We start from the raw sequence: 18055 nt of genomic DNA, 5'->3' as shown, positions 1-18055 counted from the left end.
GTACAATTTTTATTGTTATATTCTATGTTATAGTTAATGTACTTAACACAAGTAAAGTTCAACTTTTGGGGCGTAGAGTATCATAAACAGTAAATAATGAAAACTGTTCGCGTGCGCTGTGGTCGGTGCCTAACGGTGCCTGTAGTGCCAGTTCCCCTCCTCCCCCTTACCCTCTACCCCACACCTGATCCCCAATCTATGATCTCTGGGGGGTTCCCCTCCTGCACCACCAGCACCACCAGCACCGCCAGAGATTCGTCATAGAGGCGACCACGTTCCAGGCCAAGCCTTGGAGTTGCCGCCAGCCACTTGAAGGCATTTTTCATAACCGCAACGAGGGTACAACCAAAGTGGCTTAATTCTTAAATTATTTGGCAGTCGCAGAGTACTAACATATAGACACATGTCTATGGATAATGCCTTCAAATTGGGCAAGAGTCCCATTATAAACTAGCAACAAAAAATAAAGAAAGCAAAGCTTCGGATTTGTAATTAGTTTTACAAAACAATTTAATTCAGATTATATATTATTATATTAAAGAGTATCTTAATTCGGTACTTCCTAGGTTAGACTACCTTTCCTATACAGATATATTTATATGTGTATTATTTTTTTGTAGGCCTTTGTATATTGAATGAAAGGCAACACGCCGGCCAAAATGCTATTGGCAATAAATAATTCTTTGTTGTTGTTGCTGCGCCTGTTGCTTTACTTAAATTTAATTAGATTATTTGAAAGCAGTTTGGGGCGATGGTGTCATAGATTAAATTGGACGTAATTCATTTATATTTTTTTCCTTCTCGTTTTTTTTCTCATGTTACTTTTGCTTGACTCAACATTATCTAATTGTTCTTGTTAATATTTTTTGCGGAATTATTTCTCATACGATGCCGGGTTTTCTTGGACATTCCATTCTTAGCTTTTGTACATTCTAAAAATACTACATAGTTCCAGAATTTTCACCTGTTGACCATACAAGTCAATAAACGCTTCGCTCTAATTAATTTTTGTTAAAAAGAACAATAGAAATAGCAGAACAAAGCCAAAACAAATGACAAAGAAACCCCGAAAAATTCAATTTAAATAATAATAAACAAGTACACATACATACATATATGTAGTATCTAGAGCGGAGAAAGAAATTTTCCATGGAATTATTATGTAACCGAATAAAAGATCGAAATTAAATATTTGGTAAGTTCGATTGGGCGTTGAGCTGCCATTCCAAAAATCAAATTGGAGTGAAGGTTAATCGGCCATGGCCGATGATCGATAGGAATGGAAAGGTTCACAGTGGACCGGGGATTATGGATTATAATATAAATATATACAAGACAATGTAATAAAGCAATGATTCATATTTAATTGAAAGTAGAAAAAAAGGATCAATCACTTATTTACTAGTTATTATTGTTCAATGGGCAGAGAGTCTTAAGTATTTAAAAATAACATTCCAAGTTTATATTATTTAATCATAAATTATTATAGAATAAGTTAGATAAAGTTTATGGTAATATTAATAGCATTTTTTTACAATTTAAGTCTCGTAAGATAAATATCAAAAAATACCACTGAAAATTCAATCTCAAATCTAAAACTTTAATAGTAAATTGTATCTATCATATAAGGCTTCAAATTAGAATTGATGTTATTATTATTCAATTTACAGGAAGTCTTTAATATTTTATTTCACATTAAGAAAAGAGAATTAATAACAAAATAGTAAAATAAATACTAATAATAGTTGTCATATTTATACTAACAGAAGTAATTTGCTAATAAATACTAAGTATTTATATTTAACATTTAAATTAACGTTGAATGCAATTAAAGATAAATGTAACTAATACTTCTATAACATTTTTATATTCTATATTTCTATAACATTTCTATAATATTTAATGGTGTGCAAAAAATTGAAATGTATTTGAGATCGTTTACAACTTCCATGGAATGATTGATTTTAAAACTGTATATGAAGTATAAAAAACCTCAGGTTACTGAAGCTGACATCTCTTCCTGTTTAATGTTTAATATTTGTTTATATTTAAGATTTCTATATCTAAAGCTTTAAGTTATATTCGATATGATAATGAGAGCAATATTTTAATGGATATACCATAACATAGTATATTGGACATCTCTTAGACTTCTCGCTACACATTCCTCTTACTCTAGAATCTCATTAAGTTTTAGTACAATTATTCCATATTTTGTTGACATTCTATTACCAATATTTACCTATTCTATGGACTGATATAAATATAAAAAAATCCTTCATAAATTTGTAAAAATAATCCCTTAATCAATGGGCTTTATTTAAGTCTAATTAAAAATCCATGGCACCTGATTTCTTAACTAAAACTAACCTGAATCGACTCCAAGTCGAGGCCTTAACATGGCGAAAATAAGTCACTTGGCTATCGCTAGGCCAAAATCAGAGACAGGAAAATGAAAATACAAGGCAACCGAAACTAAGAAACAAAACACTGAGACACAAAAATTCAATCGGCGTGGGGGCGAAATACCCTGGATACCGTTGTGGAACCCAAAAAAAAAAATGCAAAAATACAAAAACAAAAAAAACCTGTGAGGTTGGGACATGCGCTGCAGGTTTACCCCGCCGCTTTCCCGATCCGATCAGGCTCGGTTTGCATACAAACATATATATTTCTATATATATATAAATATATATTGTTAAGCCGCCAAAGAGCCAGTCTGAATGGATTTTCACCTAAATATTTCAACTGTTGTTTCACGTTGATACTCGTACCTTTCCAAGCTCGCATTGGTCTGGAATTTTAAATAAATGCGATTTAGTTGTGCAACATTTTGCCTTACTTTACTTTAGCTTACTTTTTCTCTCCCAACTCGCTCTCTTTTTTTGGTAGTTGATCTGCAGATTTATGTTCAATAATTTGGTTAAGAAAAAATGGAACAATATCTGTACAATCTCACTAGCAACAAACCTATGATTTTCCGGGAAATTATAAACTAGAATTAACTGTAATGATATGCTCTAATTAAACAAATTAAATAATAATGTAAAAGCACGACTAAAATTTCACTTTACTTTATTAGAATGTTGTGCCTGACTTAAACGTAACAAAAATTAAACAATACATATAAAAGCATGACTAAAATTTCACTTTACTCTACTAGAATGATTTGCCCTAATTAAGCATAATTAAATTAAACAATAAATTGAAAAGAATGACTAAAATTTCACTTTACTTTACTAGAATGATATGCTCTTACTAAACATAAACAAATTAAAAAATAAATATAAAAGCATGACTAGAATTTACTTTAATTGTAAACAATGAACAATAAGTTAAAATACAATGCAATCAAAATTAATTATGCTTATAAACCTACTATATGTAGTTTTATACATATTTAGCTACAAGAGTTATACATTCTACAGGGTATTTTCTATGCCTAAACTCTTTCTGGCCTTGCATAAGACTCTTTCCTATACATTTTTCATTAAGCATTATTATCGGCGGTGTTTCTGTTTCTGTTTTATTGGCAACAAATATCAAGAGAGACTGAACGTCTTGGAGAGGCATTTTTACCAAACCCAAGTTGAGTGGCCATAAAGCGCATACATATATTTCATTCTGTATTCCGTCCAGTCTGGTGTGAAAGCGAGAGTTGCTATGGATTTTTGTTGCTATTATGTGTAAAGTTATGCTCGACGCGTAACTGGGCCAGCGACAACAACACCAATAACACCAACAACACCAATAACACCAACAACACCAATAATACCAACAAGTAATAACAACAACAAGAGCCATAATAACAACGAGAAATGTTTACAAAATATTCATTGATTTAAAAAGTGGAATTTCGTTGGGCTTATATTGCTTCCCCCATTTATTATGATTTTGTTGTATTTGTTATTTTTCCCTCCTGAAACTTGATTGATCAGTCTATATATGCAATGATGCAATTACGAGGGAGTTTTGTTTTTGTTTTTCTTTTATAGTGCCTTGGCTTGCTACAATTTAAATTGCATTTTCCACAACCAACGGCCAACATCGCGTATGCGTAATATTCGGTCAGGCATTCGATAATATTGCGCATACGTACCAAGAAATATTTATATCTATATGGAACCTAACCCTCAATTAAGCGGAAACTTGTGTCATTCGAATATCTCGACTCCATTCCACTCCAAAATTACACAGCAATAAAAAAAACTCACTTGATTAAATAGTGGGGGAAAAAATAGCTTTAGCTATTGGGGAACTGGGCGTGGGAACAGGCAGACCCAGACAACAACTTTATTATGCAAAGTGGCCAGAATGTCATTGGCCAGGTATCCAGATACTGGCTCCAGTCTCCCCCATTCCCATCATGATTAAACCCTACTTAGCCTAAAGTCTTGGTTTATTTCTTAACTAATAAGACAAAGTCTGGGGTTCGTGCCGAAAGGGTTTGGTTTTAATGGGAACAGCCTTAAATCGAACGGAAATAAACACAATTACTGTCAGTATTACAAAACTAAAGGAAAGGCTTATAATTTATAATTTATCAAACTCTTAGGTGTGCAACAACTGGCAAAAGTTGTCAACTTTCGGTCTTTACCCATTGATTGACACCTTTTTAACTACCGTGTTGCAATCAAACACCAAAACGAGAAGTTATTTTCTTGACACAAGTGACACATTTCCACTCGATGGCACACTCCCACTAATGCGGTTTTTTCCAGCACTGCCTCTGGCCAAAAAAACAGAAAAAAAACATGTAAAAATGTAAATCACATTTTCTCCTGCTCCCGATAATCTATAATTGTAATTATAATTGCCAGTCAGTCGACTCCGCAGTTCAGGGAAGCCAATGAAAATTGCCCAACCGCACTTATGCAACTTATGCCGGGGTCTGGAGTAGATCGAAATGGATCAATCCAAACCCATGGAGTGCAGTGCCACGCCCCGATCTCTTCGGGCGGCAAAACTGAGACCCAGATCGACACGTCGCATATTTAGTTAGCATAATTTGCTCTCTAATTGTCACTGACAGTCGAAGAATGTGCCCCCCCGTGGTTTCCAGTCACCAACTGGTTTTTACACTGCGGAAAATCTTATGGTAGCTATGAGAAAATATTTACTTGGAGTTAAAAAAGTGGGAGAAACAAAAACTAAACTGCTAAATATCTTATTTAAGATTTTATTTATTTATTTAAGGTTGCAAAATTATATACTTCTTTGCTGTATATTGTGAGAATTCATAAGCTACATTATTAATTATTATATAAATTTTAGTATATAGAATACAGAAAGCATTTCTTTAAATATTTATTTAATATAGAATTCAGTTTTTTACAACCTACAAAAATACTTCATTATTTTCTTGTAAAAATCTATTAAAAAATCATTAAAATAAACCATAATTATATATATATTTGTATATAAATGTATATAAAAATATATATTTTATATATATTTTTTCCCTGTGCACTGTCATAGTCAATACGTTTTCCCCCTTTTTTTTTGTAGCAATTACAGTTCTGTTCCCATTTAAAATCGAATTGGAGCTACACCCACCACACGGGGTTATTATATAATTATAAATGTATATATATATACATATATATAAAGTCAGAACCGATCATGAGGGACAACCGGTGCGATAAGATCTAACCAGGAAGCGGGCAAAGGAAGAAAATTGTTAAGTGAAAAGAACCGTAATCAATGTATGACTGAAAAAATGGGATTGGCTAAGATTGAATTACATATTTAATAAAGGTTGAACTAGCTTTTGATTGGCTGTTTATGGAAGAACTTATTCTATAATTGATTTGAATTTATTTATTTTCATAATTTCTAAACTCGTAGCTGTAATTATCCAGGCTTCTGAAATACTTTTAATACCCTTGGAAGGAGATTTTAGTTTCAGTTAGAAGCATAAAACTTAGGAAGGAGTCGTATCCGACCCTATAAATCATATATATTCTTGATCAGCATTAACAGGCGAACCATTCTACCTAGCTCCGCCCCAAAAAATTTTTAATTTTCCATTTTTAGAAAAAAAAGGGAACGGGGCTACATCGTTAAAATTGTCAAAAATTAAAAATAGATATATATATTATTTTTACATTTAAAACTGAGTATGCAGATTTATTAATTTATCAAAAACCAACACGAAAAAACATTCCGAATTGAAATTAATGCTTTTTTGGCAGAGTTATGAAATTTTTAAACTTTGATTTGTTGAAAAAAATTGCTTATAAAAATATTAATAAATATCGATTCAATTTCAATTCAATTTTATTTCGAACTAAGCTTAACTTTCATCGAATTCCGATTTTATCTCTATAACTGCAAGGTTATTCGAATTTTTTCATCCCGAAGTTAGTTTCCTTTCTTGTTATTTTTAACTTCGGAAGATTAATATTATTATGCAATGTATGTTCGATAAAAATTTATATAAGCTTATATAATTACTTGAATTTATTGAGGTCTTTGCTTTAGAGTTTATTTAATTGCAATCATAGCTTTTGTGTGTATTTTCTTTAATAACATTTAGTAAATAAATATGTGTATATAAATATATACATATATACATATAATTTATGAATTTATTAATAAATATATCCCTATGGTCTCATGATTATTTACTTTATTCCATTTCCCATTCTATTCTAAAAGCTTTCCATTTACCCCTCTAAACCCACATCACATCACCTCTATAAAACACCTTGATAGACTAAAGGTTAATGCATTTCCGTTTCCGCAGGCCAAGTGGTTTTTTCTATCTTTGGTTTCCTTTGGAAATTCAATTTTGTTTTTTTTTTGTTTTTTAATGTTTTTCTAACCGTCGAAATGTTTGTGCAACACTCACCTTTGGGTCTTGAGATATCACAGAATGGTTTTTGCGCATAAGAAACCTGCGACGACGACACTTGCAGTTGTTGTTGTGGTTTGTTGTTATTGTTGTTGATTTTGTTGTATTTTTTACTGGTGTTGTTATTGTTTTTGTTATTGTTGCTCCAGTTGTATCTATAATTGTTGTTCTGGGTGTTTGCTGCCGGTGTTGTCGCGTTTCCAAGTTTTCTTGGCTTTATATGTATCTTTTTTATTATTTCTTTTTTTTTGGTGTGAACCAAAAGACTTCCAGCAATTTTCTGGCTATTTTCGCGCTTGGCCTTTGTATGTTGTTTTTTGTTCCACTTAAGATCTGGTTGTATATATTCACTTTATACAGCCAGGAGTTATATATACGCTACTTTTTATGATTTTTGCAAATTACTTTTTCGTTGGGCAATTTTAAAGTTGTCTGTAGTTGGTGTTGTCTGTAGTTGTTGTTGTAGCTGTTGTTGTTGAAATTGTTGTTGTTGCTGCTGGACACATTTCCGTTGGCAACAACAACATGACGCAGCGTTCTGACCGTCAATCAACGAACTGCAATAAAGGTAACAAAACAATAAATTATTGCTTTTCCCATCATTAATAATTGAATATTTAAATGTTTGCTTAAGAAACTAATTAATTTTGTCATTATAGAAATAGAAAATAGAAATAAATTTAATTCCAACATGTATCTGTTACAAAAAGCAACTTTGTTTGATGCAACACTATAGTTAATCATTAATAAGTATCTCAGAATGAAACCAACTTAACTGCTAGAAGCAAAAAAAGCGATATAAACAAGAATGGTAATGAAAGCCAATCAAAAGCTTAATTAATTTTAATTAGGGGATTTATAAGCGGAGCAGCAGCAGCAATTCTGTGGAATTTTATTAATTTGGTTTCGGAATTGCGCCAGCGAAAGGCGGAAGCAAGTATCTCTTATTTTTTTCGGCTTTTCGCTGCAACACTTACACACAAAACACCTGGAGATTGTCACCATCCATTTGGATGAGAGTCCAAACGCATTTGGATGCCACTTGTAACTCGAAGATTCCCAGCCTTCCGCTGGCCGTTTGCGAGAGAAATGCGAAATAAACAAACTCGAACTCTATTTTTCCTAGTCACTGACTGTGGCAGTACATCAAAACCACATTAGGCCGAATGAACTAAATGTTTGGACATACACTCATGGGTGTGTGGAGTGTGGAGTGAGTGTGTGAGTACTGCTGACCTATTTATCGAGTGCTGCCAGTTGACTGTGATGTGTTAATTAGTCAAATGTTGGTCAACACACTCGGCGGCCCGAGTTTTATTTGGTTTTAAATGGACTTTGGCATTACTCAGTCCCCCTTTTAGAGGGTAGAGTACTTTAAATCAGAAATTGTTTTAAATGTTAATCGGTAAAATACATTTCAGAATTAGATTGTATTTTAAAGAGTATTTTGGAGTACTAAAGAAAGCTTTTTAATTGAAATATGTACAATATAAATAACTTTTCATTAGTTAACTTTTTAATAAATGTTCAGAAATGCAAAGCTCTATAGTCTTTAGAATATATATTTTAAATAACTTAACTAAAAGCATTTATAATATCATAAAGATTTTATATTAAATTTTGCATTATTTGTATAATAATATACTAGTCGTATATCAATGTTTTTAAATCGAAATACTGCAGCTTTTAAAATAACTATTTTACATTTATATCAGAAAGATTCCATTTTAAATTTTGCATTACTTGTACAATAATATAATACTCATATATTTATACTCTTATATGTATTCAAATCAAAATACTGCAGCTTTTAAAGTAGCTATTTTACTTTTATAATATCATAAAGGTTATGTATTAAATTTTTGAGCTGTTTGTAAAAAACCTTAATGAAAAATATTCCCCTATATATTATTGGTTCACTGATTCATTGGTTCAAAATTAAAGTATATTAAATTGTTGCATTAAATGTAGAATAACTTTATAAAGAAAATTTAACCATAACATATGTATATAACTGGTTCATATAATTCAAGATGTGTACCTAAAACTATGTACATATGTGAAAAATTATTTATATATATACTGCAGCCTTTAAAATATATATTTTACATTATTAATATTATAAAGATTCTATATTAAATTTTTGGTTTCAGCGTAGAATACCTTTATAAAGGAAATTTCACTATTTATAACTAGTTTAAATATTTCAAAACGTTTCCTTAAAAGATATACATACATACATATGTATATCTTTTTCTATTTATATACATATAATTTTTTATTACATTTATATTTTTATTATATTATAAATCTTTTCTTTATAATATAATTTCCCTCACTACCTTTAACTAAACCTTTATTTTTAGCAGAATGCCGCTCCTATATACCTTTTTCCTGTGCATGCAGGCGAGAGAAATATAAAAACAAGACAACAACAAAAAATACAACAAAAAACAAACAACAACAAAATACAAATACAACAAAAAAATGATTTAATACATTTGCCCGGCAACCGGATATCGGAGTCGTGGCTAAAAGTTGGAACTGAGTAAATGTTTTGCAATTTCCCTAAGATCGCCATGAGTCGTCGACTGCAACTATGTGTATCTGTGAATAACTAAATGCAGATATATTTGTATCTGTATCTACAACTGCAACTGCATCTGCATCTGAATGTTGTAACTGCTGCACACACATGTGCGTGTGCCACGATCTTGGCAGCGTCAGTTCCTCAATTAAGCAGTACTTGCATTTACAATTTTATTTGTCTCTGGCATCGCATCCTATACCATCTCATCCATCCATCCATGGTTTAAGCTCCCGAAAAGAGTTAAATCCAACCGGAGTTGGTTAATGCACATGACGGCTTATCGTTAAGCTGAAGGTGTTGATCATCTTGAAATGGACAACATCTTCAAAATGCAGAGAAATAAATTGGTAACAACTTGCACATAGAAATAACGAGATGCTCTTCAAGTTTAGTTACTAGTTGAAACCTTCTTGACCTAAATGTTTAATTAAAGATGTATTATCTTTAACATATTTGAACTTTTCTCCTTCATTTCTCACTGTGTACTGGAACACAACCACTTGATTTACAAGTTCCATTCACAGAAGCTGCAACTTGCATTCACTGAGGTGGATGTGGCTGCCACTCGACTCAACTCGACTCGATTCGACTCATTTGCCACACTCATCGGGTTCATTCATTACGGGACAGCCGCTCTGCCGCCAATAATTGTTACAAAAATAATGTTTATTGTTTAACTGCTTTTTCGCTTTGATTTCGCCGTCAATTTGGTTCATGAATAATAGAGTTACCGGGGCCCCAAAAAAGAAAAAAAAACGGAAGGCATAATGATTTTCAGAGGGGGATACTTCACAGTGATTCGGCAGAAATTACTCCTTTTTCCAAAAACGATTTGATCTCGTTTTTATGGCATATCATTCCAATACAAGGTCAAGTTTGTTATTGTTGGAAAATGAAATAAAAAATAATGCAAACGAAGTAACGTTGGTTTTTTTTGTTAATTAATTTGCAAATATACAATTTACAGCTACACCATAATTTGGATCATTATAAATGTGCCGGGCAGCTGGTCATTTAGAAAACATTTTAGAACAGTTAATGGTTATGAATAAAAACATATCATCTAGTCCCGTCGAATTTGTCCTAAAAAATAAAGAAGAAAATCAACGCGTCCCTTCTTATGCGATTCGCCAGCAATAACTATCCTTGACGAACAATGGCACAATTGATGACCACCACGTGGACACTGGGAGTTGTATCATATACGGGCTTCTCGGTGGGAATTTTCTCCAGGCTCTCCGGCTCACTGGTCTCTCCTGTCCACTCGAACATGGCCATGGAGTGGATCTTCTCCTGACATTGTTTCAATCCATTGACAGCATGCTTGATGCGGCGGCAATGCAAAGCGATCTTGTAGGCGGCCAATTTGTAGAGCCAGGGAATGTCCAGGTAATCTGCGGCCTCCATCAAAGCGCACACGAACTCGATCTTTTCGCGCAGAAACTCCTTGTCCCAGTCGTCAACCTGTAGTTCCATCTCATAGGCCGTCACCGGCTCTACCTTGGCCACCCAGGCGGGCTCATCGTCTTTCACATGGAACTCGGCCCACAGAAGCACCTTGAGGAGCACCTCCAGACTTTTGATTCCATGCAAAGGCATCACCTCTTCATCATCATTGTCCTTGCCAGGATTCTTGCCATTGTCCTTGTCATTGTCCTTGGTGCTGGCGAACGATGGCCTGATGCGGCGGCCCATGCCTTGGATAACCTTGGAGCGATCAAGGAGCCCAAAGGGCGCCCGGACCGACTTGCCATCGCCCGCCTGCATACGCACCATTTCGTCCATTTTTTAGATATTCGTCTTTTCCAAATTATGCTTTTTTCTCGAAGGGGGGATTTGTATGGAATGATAGATTTTGAGGTCGGACAACGAATGTTGAAAACTTATTTAGCATAGCTAACTAGGATTTGCAGGGAAAATATTTCTCCCAGAGCAGCCGCCTACTTCGACCGTAATTAATTCTTTTGCGACTTTGGGGAACTTCGATTTAATGTATCTTTCTTTTAACTTACAAAAAATGTCTCTTCAGAATAATTTCCCAAAAAAATACCCCTGACTGTTACACTCTTTTCTTCCTTTTAGGATTATATGTGTGATCAAAACTCATAATTATCTTGGGACCCAAGTAATTAGCTCTTTACTTGTTGGCCAAAAACAAAGCCTGAAAGTGTTTATTAATTTGATTTTTATTTATTTTTAAGACTCTGAGAAATATATAACTTGTTTGCGATTTTTAAACTTGATATGTCGAAAAAATTGTCATATAAAAATATTGATAATTATTGATTCAAAGAATACTAATATTTTTTAAACTTAGTTGTGATCATATTTCAATTTGATCATTTAATTTAATTTTAAACTGCAGAGGTATAAAAACTTTGGATTTTCGAAGTTAGTTTCCTTTCTTGTTTATAAAAACAGAAATTCAAGATTAGGAAACTCTCTCCTTACCTTTTTAAGTTTTTAATAGTACACTAGTCATATGAAAAAACTACAATTTATATCAATATATTTTTTACAATAGTCGAAATCGTAGAAGAAAATGAACATTTCCTGTGTCTTGATCAACCACCTCTGTAAATGAGGTTTTTTAATATTGTATACCTAATAGATTTAAATAGATTTAGATCCCTTTTACAATTTACATTGCATCTTTACTATCCATAACAATTCGTTCCCCTCACCACTGAATAATCTCTAATTAGAATAAGCATCTTGTGGAGATTATCAATCATTATGCAAATGTCTAATGGACAAAGTCCCACCTCAAAATTGCTACTCGCTTTTACTAATTTCGGTTTAATTGAGGCGCAGTGGCGTTAATGAACCATAAAAAACATAAAACAAAGACCCAGCACAGTGGGTCTAATAGTTAGCTCCAGTTTTCAACTCTCGGTTTCCATGGTGCACCGAGTGAAAGAAGGGCAAAAGTCGAGGCACTAAAACAAACATCTAACAAAAGAGCCAACTTTCCCAAAGGCGGCTGCACTGTCTGGTGGGCGTGACCCTCGATATATTCACATGTGCCACAATTTGCGTCTTTCACAGTTTTCCAGTTCTTCGAGTGTCAAGTGTCCGTCGTCCACTAATGACAATGTCGGGTAAAAGTCTCTGCCCCACAGAGACTTAGAGAGAGGAGAAATCCTCGGATTTGCATGGCAGTGTGAAAAACCGAGAAAAGGCGAATGACATTAACTTTAGAATCAAGTTATTAGGGTCATATGAAGGGGTTATGGGGGAAAATTGTGAGAAAAACTATGGGAACTCTAGAGATTTGCATTCCAAAAAGTGCACAAATACATTTATTAGCCTTTTTAAGACAACACTTTTGGATTTCCCTTAAAGATATAAAACTATAACAATTCCAAACATTTAACTTTGGTTAACTTAGAACTATGAACAGTAAGTAACTCTGGACAGTAAGTATCAATGAACATTAAGTAACTATGATCAGTAACTATGATCAATAAGTAAATATGAGCAGTAATTAACTTTGAAGAGAATGACCAATGAATGACTATAATCAATAAGTATCAATGAACATTAAATAACTACGATCGGTAAGTAACTCTGATCAGTAAGCAACTATGATCAGTAAGTAAATCTGAATATATGATCAGTTGAACACTAGTAAACAATGACTTGCAACTTTTAAAACAACACATATCTGAGACTTGGCTGGCAGCAGTCACTTCGTTCCGGGGATGTTTGAACCAGTTGGGAATCATATGCCACGTGTACGAGAGTTTTGTTTCGATACAAATTTAAGCTATTTGAATGAAACTATGGAGTTAGTCTTCAATATAATTTCACTAGTATATAAGTCAGGGCGTGGCGAATCGGTGGACTATATATATATACATATATATAGCTGCAATAGGAACAATCGGAAGACTCATAGAACTATGATCAGTAATTAACTATGACCGGTAAGTAACTCTCAACACTAAGTATCTATGACCAGTAAGTAACTCTGGTTAACAATTATCTATGACCAGTAAATAACTTTGACCAGAAAGTATCTATGATCACTAAGTAACTCTTAGCATTAAGTAACTCTGTACAGAAAGTACACATGACCAGTAAGTATGTATGTATGACCAGTTACTAACTTTAAACACTGATAAACAATGACTTGCAACTTTTGTAACACAACACGTATCTGAGACTTGGCTGGCAGAAGTCACTTCGTTCCGGGGATGCTTGAACCAGTTGGGAATCATAGGCCACGTGTGCGAGAGTTTTGTTTTGGTACAAATTTAAGCTATTTGAATGAAACTATGCAGTTAGACTTCTATATAATTTTCCTAGTATATAAGTCGGAGCATGGCAAATCGGTGGACTATATATATAGATATATATATAACTACCATTGGAACAATCGGACGATTTTATAAACTATGATCAGTAATTAGCTATGATCAGTAAGTCACTATGAGCAATAAGTAACTCTGAACAGTAAATATCTATGATCAGTAAGTATCTATGACTAGTAAGTATCTATGACCAGTAGTTAACTATGATTAGTAAGTACCTATGAGCACTAAGTAACTCGGAACGGTAAGTATCTATAACCAGTTACTAACTTTAAACACTGATAAACAATGACTTGCAACTTTTAAAACACAACACATATCTGAGACTTGGCTGGCAGAAGTCACTTCCTTCCGGGAATGTTTGAACCAGTTGGGAATCATAGTCCACGTGTGCGAGATTTGTTTGGCACAAATTTAAGAGCAAGCTATTTGAATGAAACTATGCAGTTAGGAAAATTTTCCTAGTATATAAGTCGGAGCATGGCGAATCGGTGGACTATATATATACATATATATAGCTGCGATAGGAACGATCGGAAAATTTTTAGAAAAAACAAATATAACTTTTACAGTTTTCAACAGATTTTCATCAAATTTGGGATATAGTCATTATGTATTAATCCAGATTTTTGTGTTAAATTTTATGAAAATCGGACGGATATATCATATATATATATCAATATACATCGATTTTTTAACATAACAAATTTTTCGACAAATCAATACAATATTTAGTTGCAATTTACTTTATTGAATTGTATTTAAAATAATTAAGTTCCCGAGAGGCTTTGGTGGCAGTTCAACTGTGAGAGATTTTAGAAAGTGAAAAAAGATCTACGAAATAATTTCCATGAAGAGGTTTGAAAGTGAAAACAATAACACACCTAAATATTGTTAGTTTCAAAGAGTTCCATAATAATATTAAGCTTTAGTTCCCTCCATTCTAATGAAATAATTTTGTATGCCACTTCGTAGCTTCGACAAGTGACAGATCATTAAATTAGCAACCAAATGCACAGCCCACACATCGATGTTAAAACCAAACGCACTTTCAGTCTGGGGGAACCTATGGGACATATGTGTGTGATTATGCAGATTTATGACTTCAACACTTGCAACTGATAGCAAGAAGGCAGTTAGTTGTTAACAAAGTTGTTTGTTTATGAGGCGCTTGGCTAAATTATGGCCAGGAATTAACAACAATTTAGCGGGCTCCGACATGTCGCCAGCTTCCACAATCATTAGCAACGACACTTGGCCCGATCCGATAACTAAGTATCTTGGGGTCCCCCATATGCTTCCCATTATCTATGTGGGCCCCCAAGTAGGCGTCTCAAATTGAGTTTAATTAATCATTTTGTCATAGAACTTTCAGCTCTAATTAAATTCAATTTCAGTCTCAGGTCCGGGCCAAGTGCCGTTCGATATTCAATCGATCGATTGGACGGTCGATCGACAGCTTAAAAATTTTTGTTATTAAACTATTACGAAATCTAGTCTCGGTTAAGCGCTATAATTGGTCTTACTTTATTTCTTCACGGTTCTTTTTTTTCTCAAATTAAAAACTTCCAAATTGTTGCATGCTACTTTAGATTTTTTGGCAGTGGCAGTGCATATTGGGCCTTAACCCAAATAATTGGTATTAAATAATATATGAGATATGTATTAAATATATAAACAAATAATTGTAGCACTGTATAAAAAATCTCATAAAAAATAGTATATATACATATATTTAAGACAAATTAATTAAGCTTATTTTCCTCTAACTTTTGTCTCAAGTCAGGTCAAAAACTCTACGAATATTTTAGACTTTGTATGGAAAATATTTAGCTTTTTTTTATGAATATTTTTTATGAATATTGAAGTCTTAAAGCGTTTTATTTGAATGCAATATACATATTTTTAAATTAATAGATATATTAATCTAAAATAAAACTTGAAATTATCATTCCTAAAACAATATACAAATTGCAGCGTTGTGTTCTTATTTTTATTTTAAATATATCTCAATTCTTTTCATAGTCGTTATCAATTAATAGCATAGTTAACAACTGAAAAATATCAAAATCTTAAGATGTTATTTAATTTAAAGGCAAATTTAATTATGATTAATAATTATCTCAAAGAGTTCCTTAATATTCTTTAAAATAACTGAAACCTATAACAGAACCTATAACAGAAGAAACCTATAATTTTTCCTGAAAATGTCAAATGTTATTTAATGTTTTAAATATAAATTATCTTAAAGAGTTTTAAAATAATCTTTGATCTCTAAAATCTCTTGAATAAGAATTTTTTAAGTATTTTCTTAAATAGAAAGTTTATCTTTATTTTTGTCACACATTCATATTGCATATTACATGCATATGATTGCAATTAACTAGCTAAATAGTAGAACGACTAGACTTTAGTCTCTGTGACTCCTACCTCAACCCCCCCCCCCTGCAACTTAGACCCCCCTTTTTAGGCCACGCCCCTTTGGGTTACTGCTTTGCATTTGTCGCTTGTCGTTCGTCTGGTTTATTGCACTTTTGGCAGCTAATATTTATTAACAATAATTATCGGTAGTTGTCGTCGTTGTTGTTGTTGTTGTTAGCCTCGCTGTCCGTTCTAACTGTACACGATCTTTTGGGCACGGCTTCCGGACCAGAAAAAAACATAAAAAGCGAAATAAAAAATAAAAAAAAAACGCCTTAATTGCCAACAACTGCTGCAGCAGCCACATCATGCAAATTACTCGTACTCGAACTCGTACTCATACTCATACTCATACTCATACTCGACTTGGCTGTGGATCGAGGGCCGTTCGAATTGCATTCAAATTGATAGATGGGCCGAGGTGAAGACAGGCCAGCCAGTCAGGGATTTGCGGGAAAAACTGCCGACTCATCTTTCACCCGCTCGCTCTCTCGAGTGGCAAACAATTCGTTCAGAGTTTTCCCCCCAAAGAGTTTCCGCGCACGGAAATTATGATGCGCTTTTCTTTTCTTTTCTTTTTTCTTCTTTTTTTGGCATTCAATTTGAACTGCAAAAGGCAGGCAAAGTGAATGTCTGTCTGTTGATGTTGCCACTTGCTACTGCAGTAGCAACAAGCAACAAGCAACAAGCAACACTCTTTTTCGGCGGCAGGTGGGCCAGTAAAACGGTTTTTTATCTTCGTTTTTTTTTTATTTTGTTGGTACTTCTTTTTTTTGTGGCCGGAAGCATCGACAAATTTGCACTAAATGGCGCCATGGCACGCGCATCATCATCATCATCATCATCAAATGCAATCATCGTCTTTTTTGGGCATTCAACAGATTCGATTTTCGGTGGTTTTGTGATTATGTTGATGGTGTTATTATTAATACCCGTTGGCCATAGGGTATTATAACTTAATACCAGGTAGGGGAAAGCAATGTAATATTATTTGTAAATAATATATATTTTGAGTTGGATTTAAAGTACTTGCAAATATTTTGCATAGATAAAATCTTAAATATATAGAGATTTACTTATATTTGAAGTGTGAAAAGTTTGATGGAAATTATTAACAAAAACATTATATCGTAAAGTGTATTTTATCGATAATATAGAGTAATGTGCCACTAAATGTTAAATTAGTGATATAATATATATATATATATATATATATATATATGAAACTAGTATTTTTATTAATAGGATATACCGATAAATAATCACATTGATAATAGCGTGGTGACATGTGGTAACACATGTATATTTAAAAATTGATAATTAACGCATTTAATGTCAAACAAGAAAAGAAACTAAATTTGGGAAACAAAAGTTTATATTCCCTAGCAGTTCGCAATTGAATTATAGGATCGGATTGGAAATCTATTCTTACTAAACTTAAAATGTTTGTATGTTTTTAATCGATATATATTGATAATTTTATAAGACAAATTATTTGACAAATCAAAGCTTAAAAAACTCATAACTAAGCCAAAAATGTTTTAATTTCGAATCGGAAAGCTGTCCAATGTTATTTTTTATTAGATTAGTAAATCTGCATACTAAATTAAACATTTAAAAATATTAAAAATTTTATAAATTTTTTTTTGCTAATTTTAACAATGTGACCCCTTCTAAAATTTTGAAAAAATTGGTAAAAATTTTTTTCTGGCGGAGATAGCTAGAAAGACTCGGCTGTTGATGCTGATCAAAAATATATATGATTTATAGGGTCGGAAATGACTCTTTCACTTAGTTTAAAGCTTCTGAGTAAATTTATAACACCCTGGAATGGGTATAAAAATATATAATGTTGATATTAGAGAACAAGTA

General features: G+C 32.9%; 2 protein-coding genes across 2 annotated transcripts in view; both read right to left on the bottom strand.

The window, feature by feature from the left end:
• LOC110179108 (uncharacterized) overlaps positions 1 to 18055 on the bottom strand; it is a 50174-nt gene that overhangs the window by 29223 nt on the left and 2896 nt on the right. The gene's annotated exons all lie outside the window — the stretch shown is intronic.
• On the bottom strand, positions 10366 to 11384 carry LOC110179109 (uncharacterized). The gene has a single exon (XM_020946499.2). It carries the CDS (start codon positions 11229 to 11231, stop codon positions 10587 to 10589), a length of 645 nt encoding a protein of 214 aa, XP_020802158.1. The 5' UTR covers positions 11232 to 11384; the 3' UTR covers positions 10366 to 10586.

This window comes from Drosophila serrata, unplaced genomic scaffold (assembly GCF_035046125.1).
Source record: "Drosophila serrata isolate PLE 108 unplaced genomic scaffold, ASM3504612v1 contig_362, whole genome shotgun sequence".
Lineage (NCBI taxonomy): Eukaryota > Metazoa > Arthropoda > Insecta > Diptera > Drosophilidae > Drosophila > Drosophila serrata.
This window is presented reverse-complemented; position numbering and strand designations above follow the sequence as displayed.

Excerpts from the sequence above, each read along its gene's own strand:
- LOC110179109 (XM_020946499.2), bottom strand. The coding sequence starts at position 11,231 with ATGGACGAAATGGTGCGTATGCAGGCGGGCGATGGCAAGTCGGTCCGG.